The sequence below is a fragment of the Gallus gallus genome, chromosome 8 (assembly GCF_016699485.2).
Source record: "Gallus gallus isolate bGalGal1 chromosome 8, bGalGal1.mat.broiler.GRCg7b, whole genome shotgun sequence".
NCBI classification, from domain to species: Eukaryota; Metazoa; Chordata; class Aves; order Galliformes; family Phasianidae; genus Gallus; species Gallus gallus.
Window position 1 is genome coordinate 20,339,214 of NC_052539.1, and position 13,817 is coordinate 20,353,030.

At 53.2% G+C, this 13,817-nt stretch overlaps 1 protein-coding gene across 12 annotated transcripts in view; it reads left to right on the top strand.

Annotated features, from left to right (window-relative positions):
* The window catches only part of RNF220 (ring finger protein 220), a 165,621-nt gene that overhangs the window by 84,687 nt on the left and 67,117 nt on the right, over positions 1–13,817 (top strand). For all 12 annotated transcript variants that reach the window (NM_001109987.3, XM_040704659.2, XM_040704658.2 and 9 more), the window contains one exon: positions 9,303–9,432. In NM_001109987.3, coding sequence (NP_001103457.1) covers positions 9,303–9,432 — 130 coding nt within the window. The remainder of the gene's footprint in view (positions 1–9,302; positions 9,433–13,817) is intronic.

The window sequence follows — 13,817 nt, forward strand, 5'->3', positions numbered from 1 at the left end:
GGTCACTGCTCAGCGGGGAGAGCAGCGGAGTACTTGAGGCATCATGGGGAAATGGGATGGCTACAGCAACCACCGTGAGACCAATGGGATAAGTCCCCACCTGTGGCCGAGGGACATTTCCCTCTGTCAGCTCCATCCCCTGCACGTGGGAAATGCCATTTCCCAGCCTCACGCTGAGCACCACTCCCCAGGGATGGGACACTCTCAGGGTGAATGTCACCTCGTGCAGAAGGGTCGGCACAAGGCTCACGTGCCACTTCAATCCCACTTAAGCACTGAGCACTGGGGTGAAATTAACTCCCTCTGCAGGAAAAGCTGAGCTGAAATCCACACTGGGCCACTTCTACTAGCAGCTAAAGCTGAGCTGAAATCCACACTGGGCCACTTCTATTAGCAACTAAAAAAATATTTCCCATCCTTGGAGTTAAATGAGCCAATAGTTCAATCACAGAGCGAAAAGCAGCAGTAGATATAGGAATGCTGAGTGCCTTAGTCGGGCACTGGCAGTCTATGCAAGGAATTGCAATGTGTGGGTTTGCCTGTTTTCTCTGCCTTTAGCAGCAATGTTATTCAACAACCTATTTGCAAATGCCATCTTCCAAAGTCCTTTTTCCCCCTCGTTAAAGTTGCAGCGATAATAGGGCGATTACAGTGCAATAAGCTAAGCGTGATCCATTAGTAGCATCATGGCCGTTTTTAGATCTTAAAAAAAAACAACACCAAAGCTGTTTAAGTTTTCTTATTATGCACATTAAAGGCAGCGGTTCAGTCTGATCAAAGACAACACCACCCCTGCGCTCCCCCCGGCCTCCAGCCCCGCATCTTGTTCCCCCTCTATTCATTAGTGGCCACAGCTGTGCAGGCGGCCAATTACTTGGGAATAATAAGTACATTTTGCAGTAAATTAAATATTAATTAGTCCTTGGCAGGTTGTTTTTTTTTTTTTTTTTTTGGTTGTTTTTTTTTTCCTCCTTATTTCCTTCCCTCCACCTGAAAATTGTAAAAGGGATGTGACAGTGCCATCACCTGCGTTGGCACATGGGTGACAGTGGGGAAGAGCCATGGTGCGATGGAACCTTGATCCCATGGCCAAGAGCTCGGAGGATGGATTGCCTTGTTCATTGGAGGGGGACAGAATTCTGGGCATCACAAGGAGCCCAGAGTCGGATGGGGTGGTTATGGTGTCCACTTGTCATCATAAGTCAAGGTTTAAAGAGCTGAGAGCTGCAGAGATTGGGCTGAGCTTGGCACAGAAGGGAGAGGAGAAGATGCTCTGGTTGCCCACTGATCCCTGCCACTTCGGTCCACTTGCCCAGCTCTGGTATTCCCACTTTGCACACAGCTCCGTGGGCTGCCTTGTGATGCACCGTGCACCATTTCACCCCTCGATGCTCTCGAGTGCCATTAAGTGGGTTTTTTTAAAATGCAATTTGACAATATGCAGGTTAGGTTTGTGTTTTATTTACAGCTTTTACTCAGGGACCTATAAAACCACAGCTGGCTAATGTGAGATCTAAAACTTGCATCTCACTCTTTGCCTGGGATATCTTTTATATGGTAAACTATTTATTTGTGTTTCATCTTGTACAAACTCCCCTTTCCATGCTGAGAAGCCGAGAGCTCCAGGGGCTCTTTGAAGACTATTTGCTATAGGATAGCAACTGGAATTCTCTTTAAACATATGCGCCGGCTTTGTCCTACACACGGCCTCTCAGTGTCAGCACGCGGCTTGGTGCACATTTCCTGTGCAAAGCCAACATTTGCACGCTCCCCTGGCAATTGCGCTCACAGATCCCTCTTGTTCAAGCATATCCCATCATTTATTCCTGCAAGCAAGCGTGAGCAGCAGCCACTCCACGTGCCAAATTAGAGGCAGCATCAAAGCCTCTTTAGAGCTGTGGATTAGGGATGATGCGCTCAGGTACGGGGAGCGCAGTGTGTGGCATCAGAACGGTGTTTTCCCGATCTCTGAGCCCTCAGGTTCTCAGCACACAGTTAAAACACAACAAACTCTTCCTGGAAAGGGTTATTCGGCAGCAGGGTGAGATGAATGCATGCGAAACCCCAATGCATTTCAATGTCATGCCATCAGACATCTCCACCTATGAGTGTCCCCTGGACGCCGACCCCAGTGCCAAGGGTGAGGTGGCATCGGGCGGGTGACACAAATCACACTAAAACGCCAGCAAGCCGCCTCGCACGCATCTGCAACCCGAGGGTCATGCTCTTGCCATAAAAAGGAAGATGAACCCCGGTGAGATGGAAGCGATGTTCCCAAGGATGCCTCTGGGAGGGAAAGATCAAGAAGCGCTGCTCGTAATGGCCTCAGCTGCTCAAACAGTCAAAATAATGATGGAGTGGGAGGGTGCTGGGGGTATGGATGGGAGTCGTGCAATGGGTGCCATCCCTTTGCGGCCGGGACACGTGGCTCTTCTCCAAATCCCAGTGGCGATGTTTTTTGTACGTGTGGGACAAGCTCTAGGATGACAGAGGGAAAACGTTTTCTTTCTCTCTGGAGCTTTTTTCCTGCTCTCTCTGCTTGCATCATCCCTCCTCCAGTGCCTCTCTCCGCTCACCAAGCTCTTCCTCAAGGTGAATGGAGGGCTCAGGGCAGCGGTGCCAGCAGGGAGGGCTGAGCCAGGAGGGGGCTGCACAACAAGGTGGCCTGATCTAGTGATTAAACAAAGGGATTCAGCCAACATGTGTAAAATTAAGTGATCAAGAGTTGATTACAGAGTGCATTGATTGTGTACTGATGGATTAAACAGAGTCGTGCTTGGGATGCGATTTTCCGAGCCGGGCACGGAGAGTGCAGGCAATTGACATGTTGGCCAGAAGGACCCGCTTCTCCCAAGCCCTGGCTTTTATACATTCTCCGGATAAATCTGCAGAGAGGCCCGTGGAATTATAATCGATTATCCATTTCTCAAAGTCACTTAAGGGCCCTGAGCTACAAGCTAAAGTGCCGGTGCTGCGAAGAGGCATTGGGTATGCGCCGGCATGTGCAGGTGCTGGCGCGAGGGGAAAATGTGGCAATGACCCTGCGTGCTGCAAGCTGATGAATCTATTTTCTTGTAGGAAATAGTTTTGACAGTTCAATATCTGTGTTTTCGATGTGTGCCCCACACACCCCCGAGGGAGGAGAGGAGCTGCGAGCTGGGGGGAGGGAGTGGGTGGGAGGCAGGGAAAAGCTCTGCCCCATGGTTGTCCCTTCAAATTGTGGGCATATCAGCGTATCCCCAACCAACTGGCTGCCCTCCAAGACAAGGGCATGGGAGCTGCATGTGCTGCGGGGACAACTGAGCTAGATGCTGCATGTCACCAAGAGGTTGGGGCTGTCCCAGGGCTCCTCTGTCACTTCCAACAGTGAGGATCCCATTTGCAGGCTGCTGCTGTCCCTTGGGGTGCTCCCAGCTCCTTCACCGAGGACACGAAGGTGCTCCTGCTCATGGCTGTGCTCTGGGTTTGGGTACACAGGAAGCAATCGGGGCATGGAGCAGACCTCAAACAGTGCCTTGGACAGCAGTTCTCAGCTCATCTGCAGGCTCCCAGACAGACATTCAGATGTCCCTGCAAAAATCCCACCTTCTCCATTTCCCACCATCACTTTTTGTCAGCAGAAGATGGCTCTTTGCTCCAGGTCTTTCCATCCCAAGAGCCACCGTGGAGCATGGATTATTGAGGCATGCTTTGGCAATGCAGTGGAACACCTCCTCTTCGTCTCATCCCACCGAGCCAGCAGCCACCCCAGCTCAGTGTCTGAGGGACAAGTGCCCCTTGTACCATATGGCCAGAAGGATGTCACCAGCCTGCCAGCAGGGATGGCATCACCCATCAGTGTTTCTGGCGTGCAGAAGGGACCAGCCCTCTGCTGCTGCTCCCCGCTGCCCTCATTCCATCCATCTCCAGAGTAACGGGGCCGTCCCCAGCCCTCCTCTTCCTCTCACCCTCCCAGGTCCCTGTCACAATCTCCCTTCCCAGCTCGAGGTGGCCTGCACTCCTCTCATCGAGGATTCATTGTCTTGTCAGCCTCTAGTTAGCCAGCATGCGTGTGAATCATAAATTACCCCGCCCGGGCCTCTGCTATGCTTCAGCACAGACAAAAAAATTGCACTCCATCACCGTGTCTCCCGGCTTTTAGTGGTATTGATCAATGCTGCTCCCTTCCCGCCCCCCCCCGCTTTTCATTTTAACCGAGCCGGTTAAGTGCAGTATCTTATTTTGTGCTGGGACAAATGAAAAGAATATTAGCAAGGGCTGAAATATATCTCTTTTTTATCTCTCTGCTACTTTTTTATTGAATCTTTCTGAGTAGGTGGCTTTCCGCAGGATGACAGCCTCATGACAGGCTCCTCATTAGAGCTGAGACAGTAATTGTGATGCATTTCCCTGCGCGGCCTTTTCACTTCTCCCCCCCTCCTTCCTTTCCTCCTCTCTCCTTTTCCCCTGATTTGTAAAGTGATTGGATGTACAGACTCACTCAGTTTCTTAAATTATTGCCCGGCTCCAACCATCTTTCTCCATCCCGCAGTGGGCAGCCACGATCTCTGCGGACGGAGCGCCCAGGGGGGAGGTGGCTTTTGGGGTGGGATCCTGGGATTTGGGGGATGTCCCCAGGAGCCCCCCAGAAGCACAGTGCCCATCAGGACAGGGCCGTGCCTCCCTTCCAAGGACCATCCCTGAGGTGTCACATGGAACGGCTCCCACCAGGTGCCTGGCAGCAGCACCGTGCGGCGTTGCAGTGTCCAGCTCTCAGCTGCGAGAGCCTCTCTTTTCTTTGGAAGGAAATCAATATTTCAGCAAGCTTTTCAGCCTTGGATCCCGCCTTAGATTTTTGTTTAGCCTCAGGAGAAGCAGGTGTATTTGCTAAGCTGCTCGGCTGCCCAGCCCCTTACCGGGGATCAGACCCTTCGGGGGTATGCAGAGGCTCTGTTTGGCTCTGTGCTGCACCCCATCTGCTCATGGGGTCTCTCTGTCCATCTGTGATCCCCCATCCCCTCTGCAAAGCCCCTGTCCCTCTCTCTAGGGTTTGTGGCAGGGATGGCCCCGTGCCCTGTGCTGTCCACAAAACACAGGTACCTGGTGTGGCACGGAGAGGTGCCTCCTGTGTGGCAAGGAGATGGGGCAGCAATACGCACTGCCCCCCATGCTCCCTCCCTATATGATCAAGTCATTTGTCCTCCCGAAGCCGCTCTGTTGCTGTCACCAGGTACCCTGTGCTGACCCAGGCCACCTCCACCTTCATCACCACTGCTGTCATCTTCCCCTTCACCGCCACTTGCTGTCACCCCATCGGATGCCATGAGGGCTCACTGGAGTGGAGCAGGCGTTTGGCTATTTCCAAGCTAATATGGGGCTTTCTTTGAATTATTGTTTTTTGAGCTGGAAGGAAGGGAAGCTTGTCACACGAGATATCTGCTATCAGTACACAAATAACAGCCGGCCCATCATGGAATGGAAAATAATCGCCGTGGAAGCTGAGCAGAGGGGGAGCCAGGAGGGATTATTATAGCAGCGGTGCTGTCAAGGAGCCTGTGTCAGCACTTCCATTACCACCCACCTGGCTCCTGCACGGCCCCGGAGCAGTGTGCGGGGCCCCGGCGCGGGGTCATTGCTATTCAGGAGGGTTTCAGATCAACCAGCTGTGATGGGTGTTAAATGATGGAGTGGTTAAGAGGGAGAGAGAAAATGGGAGGATGAAATGGAGGGAGGCGTCTCCAAGGAGGGAGAGTTGTGGACTCAGACAAGTGGAAAACAGTTTGAGATATCGGGAAATGAAGAGTTGGGAGGGCAGGTCTGGTGCTCCTGGGGGCAAGGCAGGGAAAGGGAGAGTTTCGGATGCCCATGAGGAAGGACGGTGCAGTGAGAAGATGCTCTGGGATGTGGGCAGGTGGCCTAGGGAAGGGCCTTAGTGGAAGACAAAGCATATCCTCACCAGAGAGTGCGTTCCCACGAGTGTCTCCTGACCTGGGGTCTGTTCATCCCCTGCCAAGGCCGGGAGCCGTTCATAGATGCCCTCTGATGGAACCCATGGAGAAATTCCTCCAGGCAGGGGTGCGTCTGCGCGTCGGGAGCTCGGCTTTAGGAGCAGGAAATATTTGGTTTCAACACTTGGAGTTCAACATTTCCACGGAGCCCAGGAGACCATGCAGGCAGCGGGAGCTGCAGCTCTGCCTTTTCATCTCTCTGGCACTGGCAAGCAGGGGGTTGGCGGGGGGAGCACAGCAGAGCCGGGGAGGGTAAACATGTGGAACCAGAGAGCGGCAGGGAGAGAGAGGGGCAGGAAAACAAAAACACAGCTGCCAAAAAGAAAAGCCTGAAAAGAGCCATTCAGGGTCTCCCAGGAGCAGTCTTGGCACAGGGCAGGGCAAGGAGCACTTGCTGCTGGAGCAGGCAGCTTGGAGCCTGCACCTTTCATTTCACCCCACTCAGATGCCCTCTGGTCCAGCTGCATGCACAACACAGTGTCCTTGGCTGTTCCTGAATGCCAGGATGCCCAGCACTGGAGAGTGATGCACGGTGTGTTCACATCTCCCTCTATCCCTGCATTGACAACTGAAACCTGAACACTCCAGATCGCCATCCCACCACGCAGGACCACCAGCATGGAGCTGGGTGCCATGGGATGGACAGCAGGGGCAACTGTGGGGCCATGGGGTAGAGCTGAGATGGGTTGTGTAGGTGTCCCACTGGCATGGAGCCATCCCCTCCCCTCTGCTGTCACTGTCACTTAGCCTAGCACCTGCTAAAGTGTGGCTGCCAGCCCTTGGGCCAGGAGCTGGGGCTTCTTTGTCTCCTGCTTTAGGCACGAGTGTGGCAGGCTGTGTGGCAGGGTCTTGGCTGCATGGCCAGAGCCCAGCTCTCCTGCCCCTCTTGAAGTACTTTCTGTAGCCTGAGCCCCAGCCTCCCACGCTTGCTGGAGTCAGGGGACCTTTCCCTGCTGTCACAACACTTTCGGAGCAGATGCAGGGTGACAGCTGCCACGTCCTTCCCTGACACAGAGCCGTTGCAGTATCATTTGTGTAGGTGGTAGAGAAGGCCATCGTTGCTTATTTCTCCTGCTTTGGAATGCAGCGAGGGTCCTTCCTACGTCTGAGATCCCCCCCAGTTACCCCAGACGTTGAAATCTGAAATCATCTCTGCTTAGGAACGCTTGCCCACCAAAGATCCCTGAGCAGTAAGCAGGATACCAGCAGCAGGAACCCAAGTGGGACCCCAGCTGCACATCCCTATCCAAGGCTCCTTATACCACTGCCACTGTGCTCCAGGACTGTCCACCATCTCGCAACAAACACCCTCAGAGAGTACCACAGACACCTCCAGGTCAACCTCTGAGAGCATCCCCATCCCACCAGCGTAAACTGTGGGTGTCAGGGGAGGATAGGAGGGCCCCGTGATGGTGGCTGGGACAGGGAGTGTGGATGCAGGGTGAGAGGACAGAGGGCAGCCACTTCCCCATCCATCTGCACAGCCCACAGCGGGAATCCAGCAGGATTTCCCGTCCGCTCAAAGGCTGCCTGTTTATTTTGGGAGGGAGGCTCAGACAGCTCCATTGTTTTGCTGTGAAGTTGGGCTTATAAATAGCAGGTGGTCGGGGACGCTCCTGGGCTATTTCAGGCCCCTGCTACACAAAAGTGGAAAAGCTCCAGCAGGAAGGTGGAATTACTGAAATGCCGACCTTTCCCGCAAGGATCAGCGGGAGTTGCTTGTTTGGGTTTGGTGACTTCTGAGCACTATTGAAGAGAGGGAGATGCACCCAGTTGCACAGCAGCACGCTTCATCCTTCCTTCTCCAGCAGGCAGTAGGGATGCAGAGCCAAGGGATGTGCCACAGGAGCGACTCAAGTCCAACTTGGGCTTTCCTCCTGGGCCTGCATGTGGGAAAGCTCCCAATGGACGGAGGTGCTGGAGAGGCAGGGGAAGCCCCGTATCACGGAGCTCTGCTCCGTGCCTCAGTTTCCCTCATCTTCTGTAGGGAGGCCAAAGGAGAGGGCTCTGCCAGGCATGTGCACCGTGTCCTGTTGGAAGGCAAGGATGAGCCAAGGTGATTCCAGCTCATCTCACACCCTTCCTCTCATTAAATGCCTGCACCAGGCGCTTACACAGGGAGCAGCAGGGCCCCAGTAAAGCTGCTCGCACTGATGTTTTATACTTCAAGAAGGTCTATTCCTTTAATGGGGATTCATTTAACTGGGCTCTGCCATCGTTAGGAGCCATAAAATGGCACCTTTTGGCTTCTGATTGGAAGGCCACACTGCACATAGCCCCTCGCATCCAGCGCTGGCTGCTTTATTGTGCATTACTGCCTCTCACTCGGATTTAACCAATTTGATCCATGTCTAATACATAAATAAATAATCCAGCAGGAGGGTCGGCGTTGGATGACAACAGGCGGCTATAAAGCATGTTCCTCCACCACAGCTGAGCCGGGCTCCGCACGCCCTCTCATGAGCAGAGCTGCTAATACAGCTGGGAGAGGGGCACGGGCACCCCTGGCTTTTCCCCTTTTATTGAAACTTCACTGTTTGCCTTAGAGTTTTATTTTACGTTAAATAGGCACTGTATATTCCTTACAGCGGGGGTAATAAAGTTTCCAAGCTGGAGGAAATTGGCTATGGAGTGGGGAAACCTGGCAGGGCTGGAGACGAGGAGGGTGGTGGTTGGGGATGAGAGAGGGGACAGCCGTGCCAGCATCGGGGGGTGAACAGCTCTGCTCTTCAGGGTCCTGACCCCCAGCTTCAGGGACATCACAGAGAATTTAAATGCTTTTTCTTAGTTAGTTAAGAACAGAGAGAAATGCTGTGGCATATGGCTCTGAGCTGCGTCGTCTGCTCTAGAAATGGGGGAAGCCAAGGTTACAGAGGGGCACACCAGAAATGGGGCTGTTCGTAGAATCATAGAATCACAAAGTCATTAAGGTTGGAAAGGACCACTAAGGTCACCTAGCCCAACTGCCGGCCCATCGCCACTATGCCCACTAACCACATCCCTCAGTGCCATTTCCTTCCCCTGCTATGTCACTGGGATGCCCTCATGCCCATCTGCATGACAGAGCTAGTAGCTGCCTCAAGGAGCATGAGAACTGGGGGGAGATGGGGGTATGCAGAAGAAGACTGTGGATTCAGGACTATACCAGTCCCCTCTGTGCCTGCTGCTCAGGAGCAGAAGGGATGAGAAAATCTGACCTAAAGCTGTGCCCAAACCAAACAAGGCTCAGAGCAGGGGACGCGGCTCTTGGCCACTTCTCCAGGACTGAGGCTGCACAGGAGCTAAAGCTTTATCCCCTCTTTTCCTTCCGCACAGGCAAAAAGAAAGCGACGTTGTTTGACAGCCAGGCTCCCATCTGTCCCATCTGCCAGGTCCTTCTGCGCCCCGGAGAGCTGCAGGAGCACATGGAACAGGAGCTAGAGAAGCTCACCCAGCTGAACATCAGGTAAGCAGCATAGAATCATAGAATGGCTTAGGTTGGAAGAGACCTTAAAGATCATCTTGTTCCAAACTCCCTGCCACAGGCAGGATTGCCAACCACTAGATCAGGCTGCCCAGGGCCCCATCCAACCATGGCAAAGGAGACGGTGACATGCAAGCAAAGCAAAACAGCAAGAGCTGGTACCTGCAGCATGGCCCCATACTGGCTGCATGGGTTGCTGTGACATCCGGGATGCATCCTGCAATAGAGCAGGGTGGGAGCTGCCTTCTGCTCCTGATGCTTTCCCCAGCACGGCCAAGTCCTCTTTTTATTAAAAATAATAATAATAATAATAATTGCATTTTAACTGCTAGCAGTTATTTAGGAAAAGACTGCAGCCAAGGGTTGTCAGATCCCTGCCCCTGCCTTAATAAAACTCAGCAGCCTTGGAAAAGAGCGTGTTTATTTCAATTATTAATGAATCCCCCGGTCATTAAAAGGTGAGGAAAGGAATCAAACCACCAGTGGAAAGCTGAGTTACGTCACCAGGTGGTAGGAGAGAAGGGGGGGCTCCTGTACCAGTGTGTGTGTGCACACCAGGGCAGGGGGCTTCGCATGGCCATGGGGAGTGCGAAGGAACCAGATCCATCCCTGCCCCAGTTTGGCCGGGCTCTGCCTTGCAACAAGCCAGAAATGCTCAGAAGGGGGAGAAGCAGAGAGGTCTGAGGGAGCACCCACGAAGCATCACGTTGGATCCTGGCACCGCACAGGGAAAGAGGGGGCAGGGAAGAACCCATTTATCCCCCGCGCCACCCGCTCCCCTCGCGAGCGTAATTTATGGCGTCATTTGGGCCGCATCCAACTTAATAAAGGGCCACTGCAAATTAGTGAACAGGTTTAAATGAACAGAAGCAATTAGCGCTCCGAGGAGCCCATCAAAGAAGTTGGGCCAATATCAGAGCGAAACTGGAAGCGCGAGCCAGGCGCGGAGGACGGCTGGCGCGAGGCAGTGATGGGAAGGTGGCGTTTAATGGGAAAGGAAAGGAAACCCTAAATCATAAAGCGTGACAAGGGCCATTGTGGGCCAGCTGACAAATGAAAAAGAATGGCATTATTCCTTTAAATAACAGCAGCAGTTAGAGAGAAGACAGCTCTCCCCAGCTTGCCCTCGCTTCCCTCGCCCGCTCCGCTCGGCCACGCAAGCGGTGGCGAAGAAGCAGAGGTCTTGATTAATTATTAAGTAACGACTCTCCGCGCTTCGTGATAGATAAGGCTCAATCCAGGCTGCACAGGGATGGGCTGCCCGCTGCAGCAGTGGGCAGGATGCTGGCGGTGGGACGCTGGGCTCCGTCCCTCAGGTGGCCCCTTCTCCCTCTGCCCCAGCTCTCGCCGGGAGCGAGAACACATCAACAAGAGGAGAGAGAAACTAATAATGATCTCAAATAACCCAATAAACATAAAAATAAAATGTAGGCCTATAAACGTGACGGGCACCGGCAGCCCTGGCCGCTCCCTGCCAATGCTGACTCGTTACCGAAATGGCTGAGCAGCTGTTACTTATCAGTCTGATGGGGAGAAGCGAACCGAGGGGCTGCTTTCCAAGGGCCCTTTTTTTTTTACATTTAAAGAGGATGTAGCCAATCGTGGTGCGCGCTGTTAAGTTTTAATAAACCTTAATTATTTGCAACCAAATCATAAATCTCCAGCTCTAGGGGTTAGGAAGGCAGATCCCCTCCTACCTGCTGAGCCTGCAGCACCGGGGAATCGGCAGCTCCAGGGATGCTGCGCAGAGGCGGCATCCCCCAAAGCAGAATGGCCATTGGGTTCCGTTGGTGCGAGCAAGCTGCAAGGCTGCCCTGGGGCCAGATGGAAAGGGAAAAGGCTGGTAGCAAAGCAATTTGAGGGCTGCCTTGCGCTGTTGCCTCCATTTTGGAGACTTCAGGGGGCATTGCTGGAGCACAGAGCTCCGCGCAATGGTGGCGGAAGAGAAGGAAGGGGATTCCTCCAGGCTCGAGCTGGGATAGGAGAGAGCTGAAGAGCCACCCGGACGCTGCCCGTCCACCCACCCAGGGTGCCCCGCACCAGGCTGCAGGAATGCTTCTGCTGCCACCAGGACGCAGGGACAGCCCTTGGCACGGGCAGCACCAGCACGGCGGGCACCACCCGGCTGAGCCCCGCGCGGCTCGGCCAGGCTCTCTGAATGCAAATTTCATTTCTGAGCCACTGGCGCTGTTTCAAGAGCAGGCAGCCTCCGAGCCCTTCTCGGTGTTACATATGTAACAGCCTCATTGAACTTGACATGTCAAATTCAGGCCATTTGTGCAAAATCTCCCTTTAATAATACCGTTTCATTTCGCTCAAATGAGACTTGAATGCATGTAAAATGGAAAAGGATATTTAAGCGCTAACATTAGGCAGATGTCTTGCCAGAGGCCGATTGAATATATGAGATTTTGAAGTGCTTAACACGTTTTTGGTGCTCCCTCTTAGAATATGTCACCTGGCTTTCTTTTTTCTCCCCCTCCTTCCTTTTGCCCCCCCCTCCCCATTCTTTAAGTGAAGGGTATAAATTGAAAGAAAACAAAACTACAAGCCTCGGTTTTATGGGGTTTAACTCTTGCAGAGCGAGACTGTTGGTATTCCTCCTCCTAAGAGGAATTACCTCCTGGCTCACCTTGGTGGAGCATAAGCATAGCGCAGCAGGGATGCAGTGATGATGGGAGGGATGCAGTGATGGGAGGGATGCTCTGCTCACTGCATCCATGCAATGGGGGGAGCAGAAGTGCCGGTCCCTAACTGAGCAGCTAAGTAACACCAAGCTAAAAAGTCAGAAATAAGGACAGCAACACATCATCCCAAATACATGAATTCTTGTGTCTTCTTGATACTCATGAATACTCAAGTCTTCTTGATTCACATCCACCTGTTTTGTGCCTTGTGCAAGCACCTATGGGTAGAGAACAGAGGCGGCTTTGGGGCTACGGTTTGGGTTTGAGGTAGGAGGGCCATTGGGGATTCCAAAAGCCTAAGGAAGTCACAATACAAATATTACAGTTGCTGAGTCAACCGCTGGAAGGTTGGGAAATGTGCCTTTGGGTGCATTCTTTTTTAATAGCGTGATGTGCTGCTCTTGAAAATGCAGTGCTCTTTAGAAAATGTATTTGGCAGGGGGGATTTTTATTTCCCTGTGTGACAGCAAGCAGGTTCCTCCTTGCATGGCCAGCAGCAAAGTTGTGCTTCAGAGCTGTGATTTCCCCTACCCATTCCCACCACTGGTTAGCTGACCCTGGCAGCAGTCCTTGCACGTAGCCACCATGCTGGGAAAACAGGTGACATCCCTGTGCACGCCTCAGGAGCTGCTAGTTCCTCCGGTGACCCTTCTGATGTGTCCAGAAGTAATTTCTCTTCTGATTCTCTTGTCCCAAATGTGGGAAAACTCCAGCTCCCACCACGGGTCCCAGGCTATGGGACCTTGGGAGGCGGGCAGGTCAACCCACTTCCACACAAGCTATGGCGAGATGTCTCCGAGCACCAGGAGATGCAGCCTGCATTTCACAGAATTTTGGTGGCCTTTTTGGTTAAAGTCACCCTATGCCAACACCTGAGGGATGAGATGCATATGTGACCACATGCCAGCAGCTTTCAGTGTTCCTCCTGGGCAGGTGGGATGCACACAAGCAGTTCTTACTGGCTCTTGACCCTCCTCCTGCACAAGGAGCCCCGTGCTTAAGTTCTGCTGCTCCAGATGCACTGAGCACCGTGCCAACCCACCGGGCCTTCTCTGAGCGGCACGGGGAGGGGTGAGCAGCCATGCTGCCAGGCCCAGCAGGATGAATAGAGAGCATAAAACCCGAATTAGCTCTGTTGTCATGTGTCACAGCAGGGTCATGGCTCTTGCTCCGGGTCTCCTCAATTTATGCCGGAGACTTTAACCTGACAGCCAGGTATCTCGCTCAGTGAGCACTGCAGATCCGCCAGTGTCTGAATGGGGAAGATCAGAGGCACTTTGCGCTGAGAGGGACTTCTTTCCCAAAGCCCCATTGAGCTGCACGCTGCATCCCTTCCTCACATCCAGCGGTCACCTGGGAGCACTGGGCCAAGAGAGATGGCGCCCGGACAAAAGCGCACTGAGCCCACAGGCATTTCCCTCCCACTCCTCAACTTCTGCTGCTCTTCCTGCTTTTCCCCTCTTCTTCTTCCACCTCCTCCTTCTCCTTTCCCTCCTGCTCCCCCTCTGCGTCCCCCTCCCTCTCTCCCCACCCCCCGGTATCAAGGCGACATCTCCAAGCCAAGTACTTTTAATTTCGCCCGTGGCCCTTGCTGACACGGTGGATATGCACAGCAAGTTAAATTCCCGCCTGATCAATAAAGCAGAAGCAGTGTGTCCGACTGGTCGATATTTTTTTATC